Source organism: Rhinolophus hipposideros, assembly GCF_964194185.1.
Source record: "Rhinolophus hipposideros genome assembly, chromosome: 16".
NCBI classification, from domain to species: domain Eukaryota; kingdom Metazoa; phylum Chordata; class Mammalia; order Chiroptera; family Rhinolophidae; genus Rhinolophus; species Rhinolophus hipposideros.
The window spans coordinates 58,529,898-58,547,091 of record NC_138062.1 but is presented as its reverse complement, the minus strand read 5'-3'; the positions used below and the strand labels follow the sequence as shown (position 1 = coordinate 58,547,091).

Below are 17,194 nucleotides of genomic sequence, written 5' to 3'. Positions count from 1 at the left end.
GCAATACACACGTACAAATATACACACTTGTAACATAGTAATAATGTTCAAGTCTCATGACCTTAAGGACTGAAGGTATCAGTCAACCCTATAAACACAATCACTGTGAATGTGACAACTATAAAAGTACATACAAGTGGCACTGCCACCAGTTAATTTAGAATTGGTGAAAAATTCTTGAAATTAAATCAAATGCAGTTCAATTTTCTGTTTATATACTCATCCCTGGCGCAATTAGTTGGTATTAAAATTGTGCAAAATTCTACTTGGCCCTAAGAAATGAAATCTTACCTTTTGCAACGATATGGATGGACCTAGAGAACTTTAAGCTGAGTGAAATAAATCAGATGGAGAAAGACAAATACCTTATGATCTCACTTATATGTGGAATCTGAAGAATAGAATAAATGAGCAAACCAATCAGAAACAGTCTCACAGATATAGGGAAAACTTGAGGGTTACTAGATGGGAGGGGGGTGGGTGAGGAAGGTGAGGGGATTAGAAAGCACAATCGGTAACCACAAGATTGCTACGGACATACGAAAGACAGTTTAGGGAATATAATCAATCATGTAAAGATTTTGTAGGGTATTTGACGGACACTTGTCTTATTAGGGAGACCAGTTCAGGGACAGTGTACAGGCCTGACCACTGCACCATACACCCGAAGCAGAAGCTGAGTAACAATGTCAACTATAATTTAACATACATATATGGTCCTACAATGTGGAGTAGAGTAGGGAATAGTCAATGGAATTGTGTAACAGCTATATACAATGTCAGAGGGGTAGTAGATTGGGGGAGGGGAGTTATCACTTTGTGAGGGGTGTAAATGTCCAACTATTACATCGCTTTCTACACCTGAAACTAATTTTTAAAAAATGTGCAAAATGAAATGCAATGTGGTATCCTGGATTGGATCCTGAGAGAAAAGGACATTAGTGGAAAACCAAATAAACTGGATCCTGAGAGAAAAGGACATTAGTGGAAAACCAAATAAACTGTTAACAGTCATGTCAAGTGTTTCTGAGGTTTGACATAGTGGTTACGTAGGATGTTAACATCTTTGTAACAGCTTTGCAACTTCTCTGCATGAAATTAGTGTTTTATGTGTGAAACATCAAGATGACAAAAAATTACCAACACGGAACATCTGGTGGGACTGTTGGAGGGTGCTGGGTGTCTGGACAGACTGCACAGGTCAATTCTTGGATGGGCAGGGATTCCACATATTTGGGACATCCAACCGCTCGTGTTTTACCTTTTGTTTTTCCAGGACCCATCTGCTCCAACTCTAGTTGTTCCAGTGTAATTGTGGAGAGTGCAGGCCATTGGCCCATGTGGGAATCGAACAGACAACCTTCTTAAGAGAACCGTGCTCTAACCGAGCTAACCGGCCACCACCCTGTTCCTCTCTAAATGCCAATGGGGACTTTCCTGTTTGAGAATACAAAATGGCACCCAAGGGGCACTGTCATTGTTTCAGCTGTCTCAGGGTTGCATTTGTGATGCTTATCAAAGATGAAAAAAAAAGGTCTTGGACCCACATTACTTGGTCTAGAATTTCTCAATAACCAATCTGGTTGGGCAAGAGAACGTGTATCATGCGTGGTTTATTTGTGGTTTGTCCTCATCGTACCGTGAACTTTGAGAGCAGGGACAATTTAATTGCCCAAGCCTGCGCTGACCAATAAGGCAGCCCCAGCACCACGAGACTATGGAAATTTAGAGTCAAAGAATTCAGTTCCTTGGCTTCGCAGGTCTCATTTCAAGTGTTCTTGTAGCCACACGGGGCCAGTGGCTGACCCTCTGCACAGCACCTGCGTAGGACAGTTCCATTACAATATGTTCCATTGGGTGGAAGGGCTGTTCAATTGCCTTGGGTCATGTGTCTGAGCCCAAGCCTGACATTTGAAATGACAATTTGAAGTTACACTGAGTTTTCTGTATCGCAGTGTCACAGATGCCATGTGTGCTGGCATGGGGCAAACCCACCCCAGCCTGAGTGGACTGAAGAGGAAGTTGCGTGGACACACACGGTCACCACCATAATCAAATTTATTATTCCAATGGCACTAATACAGCTGGAGGTGCTCATGGTGACACTGCACAATTATTTCCTGCCTTCTAGCTTCTGTCCGATGAGAAATGTCTACTGCTTGTTCCCTCCCCCTTTCTGGGGGAAAATCCACTAGGGGCCATTTTACCCAAATAAACCTCTTAATGCATTTACTTAAAATTTTTTGACATGAATTTCTCTCTGAAATGGAAAAAAAAAAGTGTTGGGTTTCCCATCCCGCCTCCCCACCAGCCAAATAAGTCCCTGCGACTAGGGCATGTCTGTTGCCTCTTAAATCTTGAAATAAATATCGAAAGAGACGGCATCAAGTGGTCATGTTGAGCGATGGCACGGAGTGGCCCCAGAACCTGCCGGGCGCGCGGCACTAGGTCTGGACAGTCTCGAGGTGTCATGAGAATGTGAGGGCTTGCTGTTGTGGTCGATTGTGGGCTGGTGAGGGGCTGTGCCCGGGTGGCAGGCTGCAGGAAGGGCAGTCTACAATTTGTCCAGGAAGTTGTCCAGGGCAGGGATGCCTTCCTTCAGGCCTTTGCGCTTGCGCGTCTCGGCCACCACCTGGCTGGGGCGACTGGTGCTGTCGAAAGGGTCTCCAGGCAGGATCTGCCAGTGGTCAAACACGCACTGCGGGAAGGCCTGGCCACCCGTGTTGGACCTCAGGTCAGCGGTGAAGCCTGCAGGAAGAGGCAGGTACAGGGCTCACTGGGCAGCCCAGACTTGGTGCCTGCCAGCTCCCTGGCCAAGCCCCAGAGGTGGGGACACTTGGGCACACATCAGAGATCACCGAGTCTAGACAACCCAGGTTGGGTCAGACATTGAACCCTTAAGCCTGCTCCTTCCCGGAGCCGCGCTCAAAGACCACTCCTTACTTCCCAAGTGAGGCAGTGCTGGCTGAGCTGGGCCGCCATCTGCTTGCCCTCAGCACAGCTGCTTTGCTGGCCTTGACCTTAAGATCTTACTGAGTTACATACCCGAGGGCCTTCTGCACCCAACTCAGCGATTCAGGGGGCCCACAGGAGTGAGCTACCTCCTCTTTCACAACTATGCTGTCCCCACCTTCTCAAATTGGCGGGGGAGAGCACAGCAATCTGCAGATCACATGACGGCTCCCATCAGGGCCACTCTGGGTCTGTCCTGTACCAGGCTGGCTGCGGGCCAGTGGGTGTCTGAAGGCCACCCTAGACGGGCACTTACCAAAGGACTCATTGACGGGCAGGTAAGCCTTCACAACAAACATGGGGGTGCCGGCCACCTGGGACTCCTCGAAGACATGGCCCCGCTTCCTGTTCAGAACACCGTAGATGCCACCGACCACTTGTTCTGGACACTGTCAGGCAATGAAAGGCTATTAACAACTATTAGACAGGACAGAATAGAGACAAACGGAGGACCAGGCCTCCCTACCTGAATCTCCACAAGGTAGATGGGCTCCATAAGCCGGGGCTGGGCGGTCAGCACACTGGCATAGAGGCAGCGCCGGGCTGTGGGGATGATCTGGCCACCCCCGCGGTGGATGGCGTCAGCATGCAGCGTTACGTCATGGACATCGAAGCGCACAGCCCGCATGTTCTCCTCACACAGTGCCCCCTGCAAAGGGAGGGGCCGAGTGTACCGTCAAGCTCCTACAGGGACCTCGCAGCCTCACCCTGCTGGGTCCCTCCAGGGGCCCCTTCCCAGGAGAAAGGACCATTGGCTCTACCTCGCTAACACAGAACTGGACAGGTAACCCCGAGCTCTCCCACAAGGGTGCAAAAGTGTGACCAGTGGGCCTGTGCCAGGACCCACCTCTTTCGTGGCCCACTGGAAGCCAGCCACCACGCTGTCCTTGATCTCGTTGAGGTACTGCACACCCTTGGTGATATCCGTGAGGATGTTGGGCCCGGTGCCATCGGGTCCAAAGCACCAGATCTTGCGGGCCTCGGCCACGTCCCACTCATACTTCTCAGCCAGGTAACGGGCCCGCTGCTTGAGCTCCTGGCGGGAGGACACCTCGCCCTTGTCGATGTCCTCGGCCAGGCCGTCGGGGAAGGGCCGTGCCTTCATGTACAGTCGGTTGTGCTTGTTGGGGGACTTGGACAGGCAGAGCACGTTTGACTCCTCGCTGACTGTCTCTCGGTAGGAGACGACTGGGTCCGATTTCTGCAAAAGGAGCATGAGGGTCAGGCCTGCCCTCAGGAGACAGTGACCGCACAGGAAAGGCGTCTCCTAATAAGGCTCAGGAAACAGCCTGGCAGTGGGCACTGGCTTGGTGGCACAGAACCATGCACACCTCACTTCTGAGTAAGTACAAGGTGTGCAGCTCTCCCCCTGTAGGAGGCTGCCCGTGCCAATAGGACCGGCTATAAAAATCACTTGTCTTACGAAATCCTACACAGTGTTCACTGGAAAAAAGCAATGTGCAAAAGGTAGGCACTGGCCTACTCCCAATTTAGTATTTATGCAAGATTTTTTACATGGGAGTTGACGTGGAAAAGCAGATCATTAGGTAACCAAAGAAAGAACAAACTTGGAGCAGCCGGGTGGCTCAGTTGGTTAGAGAGGGAGCTCAACAACGAAGGTGCCAGTTCAATTCTAGCATGGGATGGTAGGCTGTGCCCCCTGCATCTAAAGATTGAAAACGGCGACTGGACTTGGAGCTGATGGATGGGTCCTGGAAAAAACTACTCACTGTTCCCCAATATAAAAATTGGAAAAAAAAACCACACCTTGTTTCTATAAGAAAAATAAAAACCTTATGGGGCTTAACAAGGAGAAAAGCACATAATAAAGCACATAGTAAGATCTAAGACCATACAGATCTGAGCTCAGTTCTGTCAAACAGCAGAAAACGAAAGCCAGCACGCGGGCAGCAGAGCCTGAGGCTGCCTGCTAGTCTGAGCTCCTCACAAGCTCGTGTTTAGATGGGAAAGCAGACTCCCCCCGCTCCAACCTCCAAGCCTGAGGATGTGTGAACTGTGAAGTCACCTCATCTGGCAGAAGTGGATGGGAGGAAGGCGGGATCCTTGAAGCCCTGCCTGGACCACTTCGTAAGGGGGACAGAGGGCCTCACCTTGATGGGGATGCAGGCGTGGTCCTCCTCCAGGTCCTTCAGGCAGATCTCCAAGTGCAGCTCACCAGCCCCGGCAATGATGTGCTCCCCCGACTCCTCGATGATGCACTGGAAAGGTGCAGCATGTCAGCCACTGGGGACCAAACCTGGACAACTGCTCAGGGAACCGAGGGGATCTGGGGGTGATATTGCGGAGCAGGCTCCAAGCCTCCCTCCAGCTGGCGGTCTATAGGGAGTTGTCAGGGCCGATCGGAGGCAGCAAGGAGCCCCTTGAGCCTTTGCTAGTTCTTAGCATTAACCTAAAGCCCTAGTCTACAACTGGCCTGTAGAGATCCGAGGCCTGGTTAAACGGCAGCAGCTCTGCCAGGGAAGGTGTGTGTCCCACACACACCTGACTTTCCAAACGGGCAAGCCTGCTTTTATGAGAAGTCACCCCATCTTTCAAACTCAAGTACCAAGAAATGAGCCCACAGGGCTGGTGCTGCCTGCCAGGGTGCCTACCCACCTGCACCATGGGGTCTGACTTGGCCAGCCGCTTCAGACCCTCTACCAGCTTGGGCAGGTCGGCCGGATTCTTGGCCTCCACAGCGACCCTGACGACGGGGCTCACGCTGAACTTCATCACCCGCATGTTGTGGGCGTGCTCGAAGGTGGTGATGGTGCCAGTCTTCACCAGGAACTGGTCCACTCCCACCAGCCCCACGATGTTCCCACAAGGCACGTCTTCGATGGGCTCCACGTAACGGCCCATCATCAGGATCGTTCTGGGAGAGACACAAAAGTAGTCAATGCGCTAACATTGCAGTGCCAGGTCCTCAAATAACAAAACGAGCCTCCTTCCTTTTAGAGCCTGTGGCCATCCTTCTTCCTGGAGTGGCGGGGCCAAGCCCCCAAGGCCTCAAACTTTGGCTCTACTGTAACCCAGGTGACCTCAGTGACAACCTTAGCTACTATGGTCCAAGACAGAGCACCACTTGCCTTTCCTACACCCCCCATGCAGCACTCCACACCTCACCCAGGGCTGCGGCGAGGGCACCCAATAGTCCCTGAGCAGTTGGGACCCTGAGGAGGAGGAGGGGATGGGAGTTCCGTTTTCTCAAGACCGATGCCTAGAGCAGGGTAGGGACTACCAGACACATCTCTGGGGTCAGTAACTATCCTCTGGGTACTTGACAACAAATAAACTGCTGCCACCACCCTGAGAACACAAACATCTGCATCCAACTCAGAGCTGGGACTTTAGCCCGAGTATCACTAGTGTGGGGACCCTGCCCCCACTGCGTCCCGCTGTGCCTCACCCAGAGTAGCCCCACACCTTTCCTATTGAGTTGACACATCGTTCCCAAGTTGTCAGGACAAAGAGGTGGCCAAAAGGCTCAGTACTACATCCTGGTAGCACTTCACATGCCTCCCTGAACTCCAACTCCTCCTACTACTTGGAGCAGGGAGGGAGGGCTGGGATCAGCCCTGGGTCACAGGTGACCAGCCAAGCACCTCACCTCTGGATGGGCTTCAGGTATAGGTCCTCCTTCTTCCCAGGTGTGTAGTTGGGCCCCATGATCCTGACCTTCAGGCCAGTGGATACCAGCCCCGAGAAGACCCGGCCGAAGGCGTAGAACCGACCTTTGTCAGAGGTCGGCACCATTTTGGAAATGTACATCATAAGGGGCCCTTTGGGATCACAGCTTTTAATGCCTGAGGGGTGAGAAGAATCCCCCAAAGGGGAAAGCGTGATGCCCTTGCAACTCAGCCTTCCAGAATCCTGCTCAGAAATAAGCAGCCTTCAACCGCAGCCACTGGCTGCTCTGGGGCCCCCACCCAGCATCCAGGTGCACCCCATGTACCCATGGCTGCCTCATCATCGGGGGGCCCCTCATATAGGAGCTCGCAGCGGTACTTCTGGGCTGTCACGGGGGAGGGCAGGTGGATGGTGATCATCTGCAGCAGGGCGTCCCCGGCGGGCAGCCAGCGACGCATCACAGCCTGCAGGAGGGGACACGAGGTTCAGGACAGAGTCTGGGGGAAGCCCACACCCCCGGCTCTCGGCATCCCATCCTCAGCAAGGTGATTGAGATGTGTGGTTCCTTGCAGAAGGGTCGTGCAAACGCCTGAGGTCTCCTGACTACCCTGGTGAGGGCACTAAAGCAGGCGCGGCTTCCAACAGCAGGGCCAGGGCAAGCCTGCAGCCCTGACGGGGACTCGAATGCTGCGAGCTCACCTTCAGAAGCGGTTTGCCTTCTTTGTCCTTATCTTCACTGTCCAACTTGATGTCCAGTTTCTCAATCAGTTTTGCTGTCTCCTCTTTCTTGAAACTCATGATTGCGTCAAACACCTAACGTGGAGAGGAGAGGAGAATGTGTGGCAAAGTGGGTTTGGGAATGTACTGGGTAGCCTGTAGCTGCTTCCTGCTGAGGAAACTAACGCCACTGACAGAGAAGGGGTAGGGCTGCAAAAATCCTCGCTTTTCCACAGAAGACCCCACACCGACTAAGTATATCTTGGGGGAACCCTCCAGTATTCGGAGACCCATCATCCCCATTGTGTGGTCTTGCCTAGCTTGTCAGGGTGGAGCCCTGGGGACCAATCCCTCACTGTGGTGTTTCCTCACTCTCCTGCTTGCAGCCACTTTGAACCTTGCCCCGCCCAGCCCCAATGCATCTTGCCACAGAGCAGTGAGATAATGGGTCTTCCAGGAGCCGCAGGACCAAGGGCAGCCGCAGGGATGTGTATCCATCACGCATACGCAGCAGCTCACCTTGAAGATGGGGTCCAGGATAAGCTGGCAGAATGTCCGCGGCAGCTTCTTGCCATCAGGACTAGTGGCGGACTTGCTGAATTTGCCGTTGGCTGGATCAAAATACCTGGCAGGAAAGGCCCAACCAGGTTAGGGGGCTGCCGGGTGGAACCAAGGCAGGATTTCCGGTATGTGGTCCCAAACCCCATCACCACCACCAGATCCCTGCCCATCCTGCATGTTTGTGGCAAAAACGCCCTGGTCTTCCCCCACTGCACTCACCGGTCGCCCCACAGCTTCTTCATCATGTCCTCTACTTTCTTGGCCCGCTCAGCAGGCCCCAGCTGGCCCTCGCCCTTGGCTGCAAACTTGGCCACATACATCTCTGCAAACTGCTTAAGGGTGAAGGCCCAGCCGTGGAGACCAGAACCAAAACCGACAGTGCCGAGGACAGGATCAATCTGAGACGACAAAAAAAAGCTATGAAAGGGGATAGATGAACAGAAACCACAGCTACCAAGTCCTTGGGCACCGTTGGCCTCAGACATCAGATTTTCTTCAATAGCCATCAGGTCAAAGTGAAGAAGTTTTAGTCATCATGTACAGGGTGCCCAACTCTGCTTCCCTTCCCTCCACCAGTGAGGCAGGAAATGTAAGCAGTAACCCGAAGGGCACTGCTCCACAAGCCTGTGCCAGCAAACAGGGTGCCTCCACCCCCAGCCTCCCCAATTAATTGCAGCTCCTCCTTTGTCACCGCAACATTCCTAGAAACCCCACTAAGGCCCAGGGAGCCAGACTCACAACGATAGTTCCCCCAGACAGCCCCCAGTGAGGGAGGTCACAGCCCTTCCAGTCCGTGGGAAGAATGCAGCCCCCCAGTGGAGAGGATGTGGGTAACGCAGTGGGGAAGACAAGCTTGCCAAGGGACCCTGACTTTGGCAGGCAGGCAACCTACCATGATGTTGCCCATGGGGCCACTCTCGCCCTCCCCATAGGTGGAGATGATGACGTTGACATTCTCCACGATGCGCTGGAAGGTCTGATAGAGCTCCTCGGGCTCCAGCTGCAGCTCAAGCAGAGCCCGGTCCATCTTGTTCATCATCAGCACAGGCTTGATGCGCTCGGCGATGGCCTGCCTCAGCACAGTCTCTGTCTGCACACACACACCTAGGGACAGGGGAGGGACAGGGCGTCCCCGTCAGCCAAGGGGGGACAGCCCCGGGTTCCAAGCCACGAGGAAATCTGCTGCTTACCAGATACACAGTCCACTACCACCAAGGCACCATCGGTGACACGGAGGGCAGCTGTCACCTCTGAGGAGAAGTCCACATGCCCAGGGGAGTCAATGAGGTTGATAAGGAAACCGGAGCCGTCCTTGCTTTGCTTGATGAAGTTCAAGTCATTCTCTGAGAGCTCATAGAAGAGGGAGATGGCCCTGAGGAGATTGACACAGCTTGGCTGGATGGAAGGCGTGTGTCAGCCTAGCTCTCAACTGTCCTCCCCAGACTTAGCCTGAGGCTCCTGCCCAAAGAGAGTCAGGGCAGATGCCTTTAATCCCTCAGTGAGGCTGCGATGCAGTAAAACGCCAAGCCCACAGCCGAGTGGACACTGCAGTGTCTTCTCCCCCGGCATTCCTCACCCCTAGGAACAGACCTCTGACTTCCCAAGAACCATCCCACCCAGGGGACTCTGCCCACCTCCCAAATACCAACTGCAGAGATCAGCTCCCCGGGGTCCACCCAGCCAGCCTCCCAGGCTCGACACACCTGACTCCAAATAGCAACTCATGACCAGGCAAGACCCAGAATTCCCCAAGACTACTTTACACCCTTCCCTCCCTCCCCAGCCCTACTGAGTCAGAGCATATGACCAAAGAGCTCACAAATTCCCGACAAAGAGAGTTAGCAATTTCACTTTGCTTTGGTCTCTCACCCCACCGACATCTGGGCTCAGGAAACTGTCATGGGGGTGGGAGAACCGTGTGCAGGTTTAGTAGCAGCCTTAGATGCCAGTGGCATCCTTCCAGAGGCCTGGAAACGTTGCCAAGAGCCCCTTTGCCCCAGGAAGGGGGAATCGCTGGGTTAAGCCTAATAACACCTCCCGTCACGGTGCCTCTCCCACTGGCTGCAGAGCTTCCTGTCTCACGAGGGTAAACCTTACTCTCAGTTCACAAATCCAGCCCTCCGTTCAAGAATAGAGCACCGACTGTACCCCAGAAGCCTCAGGAAACTGCCGGTGCCTGCTGCGTGTGCACACCCAGCTCCAGGAGCGCACCCCCCTGCCCCGGTCCAGAAGGCACCAGAGCTTGCTCACGTTGACTTGATGGTGATGCAGCGCTCCTGCTCATCCTTCCGGGTGTCAGTGAAGCGCGTCTCTCCAGCTCGAGCAGAGGCGATGATACCAGCCTTGCACACCAGGGAGTCCGTCAGCGTGGACTTGCCGTGGTCCACGTGGGCGATGACAGACATGTTCCGGATGTTGGCCTTCTTGTCCATGATGGCCCGGATCTGATCCACTGTGAAGTTCACCTGAGCCAGGGGAGGGGCAGGCTCAGGCCGGTCCAGGATTCCCGGAACCCGGGAATTGACCCCAGACGTCAATGGATAGACGCACTGCCAGGCACAGCCAGGGGGGGGCTAATCCCACCTACAGCCCCCCTCTCGGCGGACACCCTTTTAGAAACGCCACTCGCCCCGTCTCTAAAAACCCCGATTCCAGTGGCCATTTACAAGTGACAACACAGAACCTGGGACTGGGCAGTATGTCTCCGAGAATGACGACCCGTTTCCTGTAGCTTGTAGGTGCCACGGGCACCCGACTCAAGGATGTCCGCGTGAAGCCCCCCCCAGCTGTCACCGGGGCCCCCCCACCGCCACCCCGGCTTTTCCCAACCCGACGGCCTCTTTTACACCCAAGGTCATGTCTCTGCCCGAGGCTCAGGCGGGGCCGCCCCCCATGAGCTTCCTAAACACCTGCAGCCGGCCCGGGGGGCTCGCGCACCACCGGCCTCCACGCCTCGTGGTTCCAAAACCGGCTTTTCACCCACCAAAGGCCAAGGTTACACCGCGTTCGTAACGGGTGGGGACGCTTTCTGGGCCTGCTTTGCCTCATTCTGCTATTTCCCTGCCGCCCACGGCCCCCGACAGAAAATCCAACTCCGGGCTGGCGACGCGGGTTACATAAGACGGCTCCCCGCTCCCCGCTGCCATCGCGGCGCCCGCCATTACGGCATCTGCCACATCATCACACCGCCCCCCCGCCCCGCCTTCGCTCAAGCCAGGCTCCGGGTTCCGCGAGGTGGCGGCGCCCCCGGAAGCGGAGAAGGAGCTCGGCAGGGCTGCACGGCGCAGACATGGCGGCCGCCGCTTTCCCAGGCCCGCCAGCCTCGCCGCCATAGTTCCTCCCGGTCCCGGTGGCCCCAACACTCCAGGTTCCGCAGCGCCGGCCGCGCAGGGGCCCCGCTACCGTTCCAGGCAGCCAGTTGGACGATGTTGCTCACCATGGTGGCGGATGGCGATGGATTCTCCCAGGCAGATCCGAGCGAAGCAGGTCGCGCCGAGGATGGCGGCGACGAGGGCGGAAGAGATCGCTGACGTCAACACCCGACTTTTTATAGGGCGACGCCGGTTGGGCGGATCAGCTGACCCAGTTGCGGAGGTGGGGCCAAGCAACACCTTGCGCAGGCGCGTGCACGCGCTCTCTCCGTTAACCCATTAGGTGCCGGCGCAACTGCCTTAGGGTACAGGTTCTGCGCCTGATTTCCCGGGGGCGGTGGTCAGCCCGGAGCCGGGTGCACGCCTCCGAGATTCAATACTCGGGTGCACAAACCGAGGAGCGCCGTTTTAAACGAGAATATTAATCATAGCAACTATATTATCTGGAAGAATGCCAAACACCTCCATTAAAAGAACATTACAATGGGGATTGTACCAGTTTTCTGGGTTTGATACCTCTGGGAGAAGCCGGGGGAAGAGTACTCGGGATCTCTCTATACTATTTTTGAAACTACCTGTCTATAATTACTCCAAATAAAAAGCGTTTTTAAAAGCAGGTATTCATCACTTATTTCCACAAAGACAGATTGAGCGTCCACTGTGTACCAGGATGTTGGTACATACATGCCTCTGTTGTGAACAAAACATCGTAGCAGTTCCGCCACTTTACGTGTTCTTACACTAGTTACTCTGATTTACCTGTGCCTCAGTTTCCTCATCTGCACAATGGGGATAGTAATCAGTACTACTTCACTCGGGGAGACTAAAATTAAATCCATATAAAGGGATTAGTTCCACGCCTGATACAGTGCTCAATACAACTATTTTAATTAAGTATCATTGCTATCAATAAGACATTTATTTCAAAGGTTGGTTTACCATGTCTCAGGCACCCGGCTAAGCGCTTCTTTTCCGGTGCGACCTCACTTTCTATTTCATTTCCTCCCCAGGAGGAGGCGCAGGAAGACTATTTTGCATTTGTGTCCTAGTCTGACCCTAAGAAACAGTTGTAGTTCTTTGGCTCCAGGGAACCAATTGGTGTTCAATTCAGTTATCCTTATTCTTTATAAAGAGCCCAGCTCAACTCCTGGTAGGCGCTCCTTAAGTATTTCTTACATTAATTAATGATACTCTCATTATCTCATGTGAACCCCCTTGGGTGAATCTTACCCAAAATTCACTCCGTCAAAAGGAGAGGAATTGCAGTACTTTTCCTGAGCTGGGAAAAGTGAACACCTGCAACATACGATGTAAACTTGAGTATGGACCCTAAAATAAACCAGTGCATTCCTTCCACTCCCCCACCCTCCACAAATGCTTTGAGCATTTTGTAAAGTGCTGTGCCAGCCCTGATTTCGTTTAATCAGATTGCTATCACCATCCCGCGTTTAAACCAGGGGGAAACCAAAACAGGCAGGAACTGCTCAATAAACATCTATTTTTTGAGGCTCAGAGACGTAGAGGCATTGACAGGCAGCAGAAGTCAGTTTCACAGGCTCAATGGGGGGGGGGGCGAGCGGTCTTCAAACACCTACACTTGTGTTAATTTTACAAGGCAAGCACATGCGCCATTTGAAAGACGAGTTTTCAGCAGATAAGCATCCGGTTTTCCATTCTTAATAAATTTTCCTTTAATCTTAGTTTTTGGAAAGTCTCTGAATGCACTGAGCACCTACTGTGTGCTGGGCTCCGTACTGGGCACATCACAGCACTTCCTTGCAAAGGCGGGTATTTCAGAGAAGAAAATCAAAGGCTTCCATTAAGAATAGGTTGAATTTGCTCTCAAGTGAATAGATTGCTTATTCAGAAAATTTAATTTAGTGTAAGTTGAAGAAGCGGGAGAAAGTTTAAGGGGAACAGGGAAATTTTAAGTCCTGCGCGCCCTCCTTCCCCTTCCCCTTCATGGAGAGGTGTTCAGCCGCACAGCTGAAGGGATGTGGCAGGTGTTGCCTGGAAATCTCTTCCCATCACCATCCCCAGACCTACATTTAGCAGATGCCTGAGGAAGAAGCGGGGCTTCAGCCCAGAGCAAAAGCACACACAGCTAGGTTCAGGGTCTGCAGTAATAAACACGAGCAGGGGGAAAAACACGGGGAAGAACCAGGAGAAAAAAGTGACCTCTGCAGGGAGGCGCGACTGCGCATGCGCCCGCTGCGGGCGCAGGGAGGGCGCAGAAACGGCCAAAGCGGCCCCTGCTGACATACAGCCGCCAGTGCAGCCCCTTGGATCTGCCTTTTGATGATTCTTTTTTCAAAAAAAGATTTTATTGGGGAAGGGGAACAGGACTTCACTGGAGAACAGTGTGTGCTTCCAGGATTTTTTCCAAGTCAAGTTGTTCTTTCAATTTTAGTTGTGGAGGGCGCAGCTCAGCTCCAGATCCAGTTACCGTTGTTAGTTGCAGGGGGCGCAGCCCACCATCCCTTGCAGGAGTCGAGGAATCGAAGGGGCAACCTTGTTGATGATTCTTGAGTGCTTTTTAGAAGCTGCCAAATGCTCTAAATCAATTAATTCACTTAATCCTTCCTACACCGTTGGCTTTGGGTGGGCTTGTTTATGCAGGAGCAAACTGAGGATCAGAGAAGTTAAGTGATTTACCCAAGGTCACCAGCTAATAAGAGGTGGAAACCGGTGACTCAAAAAGGCCTGGTTTAGAGGTATATACATACAATGGAATGTTACTGAGTCTTGAAAGGTAAGGAAAGTCTGACACATTATAACAGGGAAGAACCTGGACATTGCACTCAGTGAAATATTATATGATTCCACTTAGAAGTCCCTAGAAGAGTCAAATTCAGAGACAAAGTAGAATGGTGGGAGTCGGGGGAGGGGAAATGGAAAATTAGTCTTTAATGGGGACAAAGTTTCAGTTTGGGAAGATGAGAAAGTTCTGAAGATGAATAGTAGACATGGTTGCACAAAAATGTACTTAACACACTAAAATGTCAATGTACTTAACACACTAAAACTGTACAATTAAAAATGGAAAAGTTTATGTTATATATATTTTACCACAATTTTAAAAAGGTATGGTTTAACCAAGGAGCAACTCTTCCCCGCTATTTCCTAGGAGTATTTCTGATTTGGTTGACCCAAGCCAGACATCCTGAGTTTAAATTCTAGTTCTGCCCTCACTGGCTGTGCGACTTTGGGCAAGTTATATAACATTTCTGAGCCTCAGATTCTATATGTAAAATGTTAAAGAGAAAATCACTGGCCCAAAAGACATCACTCATACTAAAAGCCTATGATACCAAACCTAAATTTAACACTTGATCTGAGTTTCAACCCCTCCCAGAAATGTAATCTTAATCAACCATTCTAGAATATTTTGGTCAAGCACCAGTAAGGTAATCTGTCATATGGGCTTTCTCCATCCCTCATAGAAAGAAGAGGCAATCTGTGATTTAAAAAAAAAAGAATGCTTTCCCTTCTGTTCCCAAAAGCAAAGATGTCCCAGGCCAAAAATAATCCTCTTTTCTTTGGTCCATACCCCTTGCTCCACCCTTCTCATAGAAACCTTCCATTTTGTACATCCCCCTCAAAACACTCTTCTTGCTTGATGGGATTCTACGTGATTCATGAATCGCTTGATAAAGCCAATTAGATCTTCAAATTTACTCAGTTGAACTTTTTAAACAAAAATATTGAATATTTTCCCGTGTATAAGGCAGCATATGAATAGAGACCCCAATGAGATGAACCCCTGATACATCCTGCTATAAGCCTTGCCCTACATCACTGGATCACAGCTGGGAGCAATTCTGCCCCCAGGGGACACTGGGTGATGTCTGGGGAAATCTGTGGTTGCCACCACTGGGGTGTTCCTGGCATGGAGTGGGTGGAGGCCAGGGACCCTGCTCAGTACCCCATGGTGCCCAGAACAACCCCCACCCAGAGAATGATCCTGCCTTGAATGTCCACAGTGCTGAGGTTGAGAAAAACCCCGTAGGTGATTCTCTTTAAAAATAATATGCTCTAAACTTTTAGAGTTCGGATGGTATTCATTCATCCCACACATATTTAGTGAGCACCGCCTGTCTTCCAGACATTGACTGAGGTGCTGGGGACACAGGACAAGCATCTCTCTCCTGGTGGGGCAGACAATAAGGAAATGAGTAAAAAACATTTGGGATGTCAGATGGTGAGGAGTGCTGTGGAGGGAAATGAAATAGCATTACGAGGATGAGACTACGGGGTCAGACGGTAGTATAAGGAGATATCAGAGCAGAGACTTGAAGCTGGCCAGGGAGGAGCAATGTGGGCGTCCAGGGGAAGGGCATTCCAGGTGGGAGAGACAGCATGGCATTAGGGCCATGCCTGGAGTGTTAGAGGAACAGGAAGGAAGCCCCTGTGGTTGCAATAGAGTGTTGGGGGTGGGTGGCGGGGAGAGAGGGGGACAGGTCTTGCAGGACCCTATGTGTCTCGGGGAGGACTTGGGCTTTTACCCAGAGGGAGGTGGGTGCCCTGGAGGGCTGTGGGCAGAGAGACGGGATCCGACTCAGGTGCTCACAGGCGCCCTCTGGTGGCCATTTATAGGACACCCTGTAGGGGGCAACGGCAGAGGGGACTGTGCTAGTCCAGGCAGGAAAGATGATGGGGGCTGGACACAGGTGGCCCTCACGGAGGGCGTGAGAAGTGGGCAGATTTAGACGACGGAGCAGTTTTGGTTGACATATTGAATGTGAAAGATGAGAGGAGAGGAGTCCAGGCTGACTTCAGATTTTGGCCCAGTGAAGTGACAGGATGGAGCTTCCATCAGCTGAGAAGGGAGGTGGCAAAAGGAGCAGATTGGGTGGGGAAATGGAAAGCTTAGCGTGGGCATGGTGTGTGTGAGACATCGTGAGATCCCACGTGCAGACTCAAGGGTAGCTGGTCACTGAGTCCAGAGCTCAGGGGTAGGCAGGAGGTTGGAAGTATTGATTTCTCAGTCATGTTAAGGTTGCAGGAGATAGAACACACGTTGCAAAATTCCATTTACATGAAATGTGCAGAACAGGCAAATCTGTAGAGACAGAGAGTGGACTCGTGGTTGCCAGGGGCTGGGGGTGGGGGTTAGTGAGTGACTGATAAGGGGGAAAGGGGTTTCTTTCTGGGGTGAAACGTTTTCAAATTAAAATGTGGTGATAACAAAACTCTTCATGTATTGTACACTTAAACTTCTTGGTTCTGTCCATTTCTCTCCATTCCCTCTGCCCTCCACCCCTTCAACCAGGTCCAGGATCCTATCATCACTTGCCTGGGTTACACAAATCCTATCTTACCATGTGTGCTGGTTAATTTTATGTGTCCACTTGGCTGGACCACGGTGCCAGATATTTAGTCAAACATCATACTGGATGTTTCTGCGAAGATTTTTTTTTTTCATGAGATTGATATTTAAATCGGTGGACTGTTAAGTAAAACAGATTGTTCTCCATAATGTGTGTGGGCCTCATCCCATCAGTTGAAGGCCTCGACAGAACAAAAAGACTGACTGACCTCTTTGAGCAAGAAGGAATTCTGTCAGCGGATGGCCTTCGGACTTGAACTGCAACATCAGCTCGTCTCTGGGTCTGCATATTCAGGTGCTTATCTGTTTATACAATTGTGTCCTTGTAAAGTGGTTAAACTCAGACCTCACTTATCTCATTGGTAAATTGGAACGGATAATAATAGGACCTATTTCATGGGATTGGCTGGCATGAGGGTGAAATAGCACATTAAATGCTTAAAAACAGTGCTTGACACTTAGTATTAGCTAGAATTATTACCATTATCACCATTATTGTTATTTCCTAGGGAAGTGGAATTGGTGGGCTAAAGGTTAATTGACATTCTTTTTCTAGAAGGCAATTAACCCAGCC

General features: G+C 51.8%; 1 protein-coding gene across 2 annotated transcripts; it reads right to left on the bottom strand.

The window, feature by feature from the left end:
• Positions 1–2,040: 2,040 nt before the first annotated feature.
• Positions 2,041–11,477, bottom strand: EEF2 (eukaryotic translation elongation factor 2). Of its 2 annotated transcripts, none has more exons than XM_081077496.1 (15): positions 11,357–11,477; positions 10,171–10,385; positions 9,111–9,292; positions 8,813–9,024; positions 8,140–8,318; positions 7,879–7,984; positions 7,342–7,455; positions 6,968–7,106; positions 6,623–6,818; positions 5,629–5,887; positions 5,124–5,231; positions 3,860–4,213; positions 3,479–3,661; positions 3,269–3,401; positions 2,041–2,748 (listed from the first exon to the last, which is right to left on the bottom strand). In XM_081077496.1, exons 1-15 carry the CDS (start codon positions 11,357–11,359, stop codon positions 2,555–2,557), a joined length of 2,577 nt encoding a protein of 858 aa, XP_080933622.1. In that variant the 5' UTR covers positions 11,360–11,477; the 3' UTR covers positions 2,041–2,554. The 2 variants fall into 2 exon arrangements, with proteins under 2 accessions (XP_080933622.1, XP_080933623.1); XM_081077497.1 differs by lacking the exon at positions 11,357–11,477 and adding an exon at positions 10,904–11,107.
• Between the last annotated feature and the right edge of the window lie 5,717 nt (positions 11,478–17,194).

Coding starts and splice junctions, on each gene's coding strand:
- EEF2 (XM_081077496.1), bottom strand. Junction 9,293..10,170: donor TGCATCACCATCAAGTCAAC/GTGAGCAAGCTC, acceptor CAATCTCCTCAG/GGCCATCTCCCTCTTCTATG. Junction 6,819..6,967: donor CGATGATGAGGCAGCCATGG/GTACATGGGGTG, acceptor CTCACCCCTCAG/GCATTAAAAGCTGTGATCCC.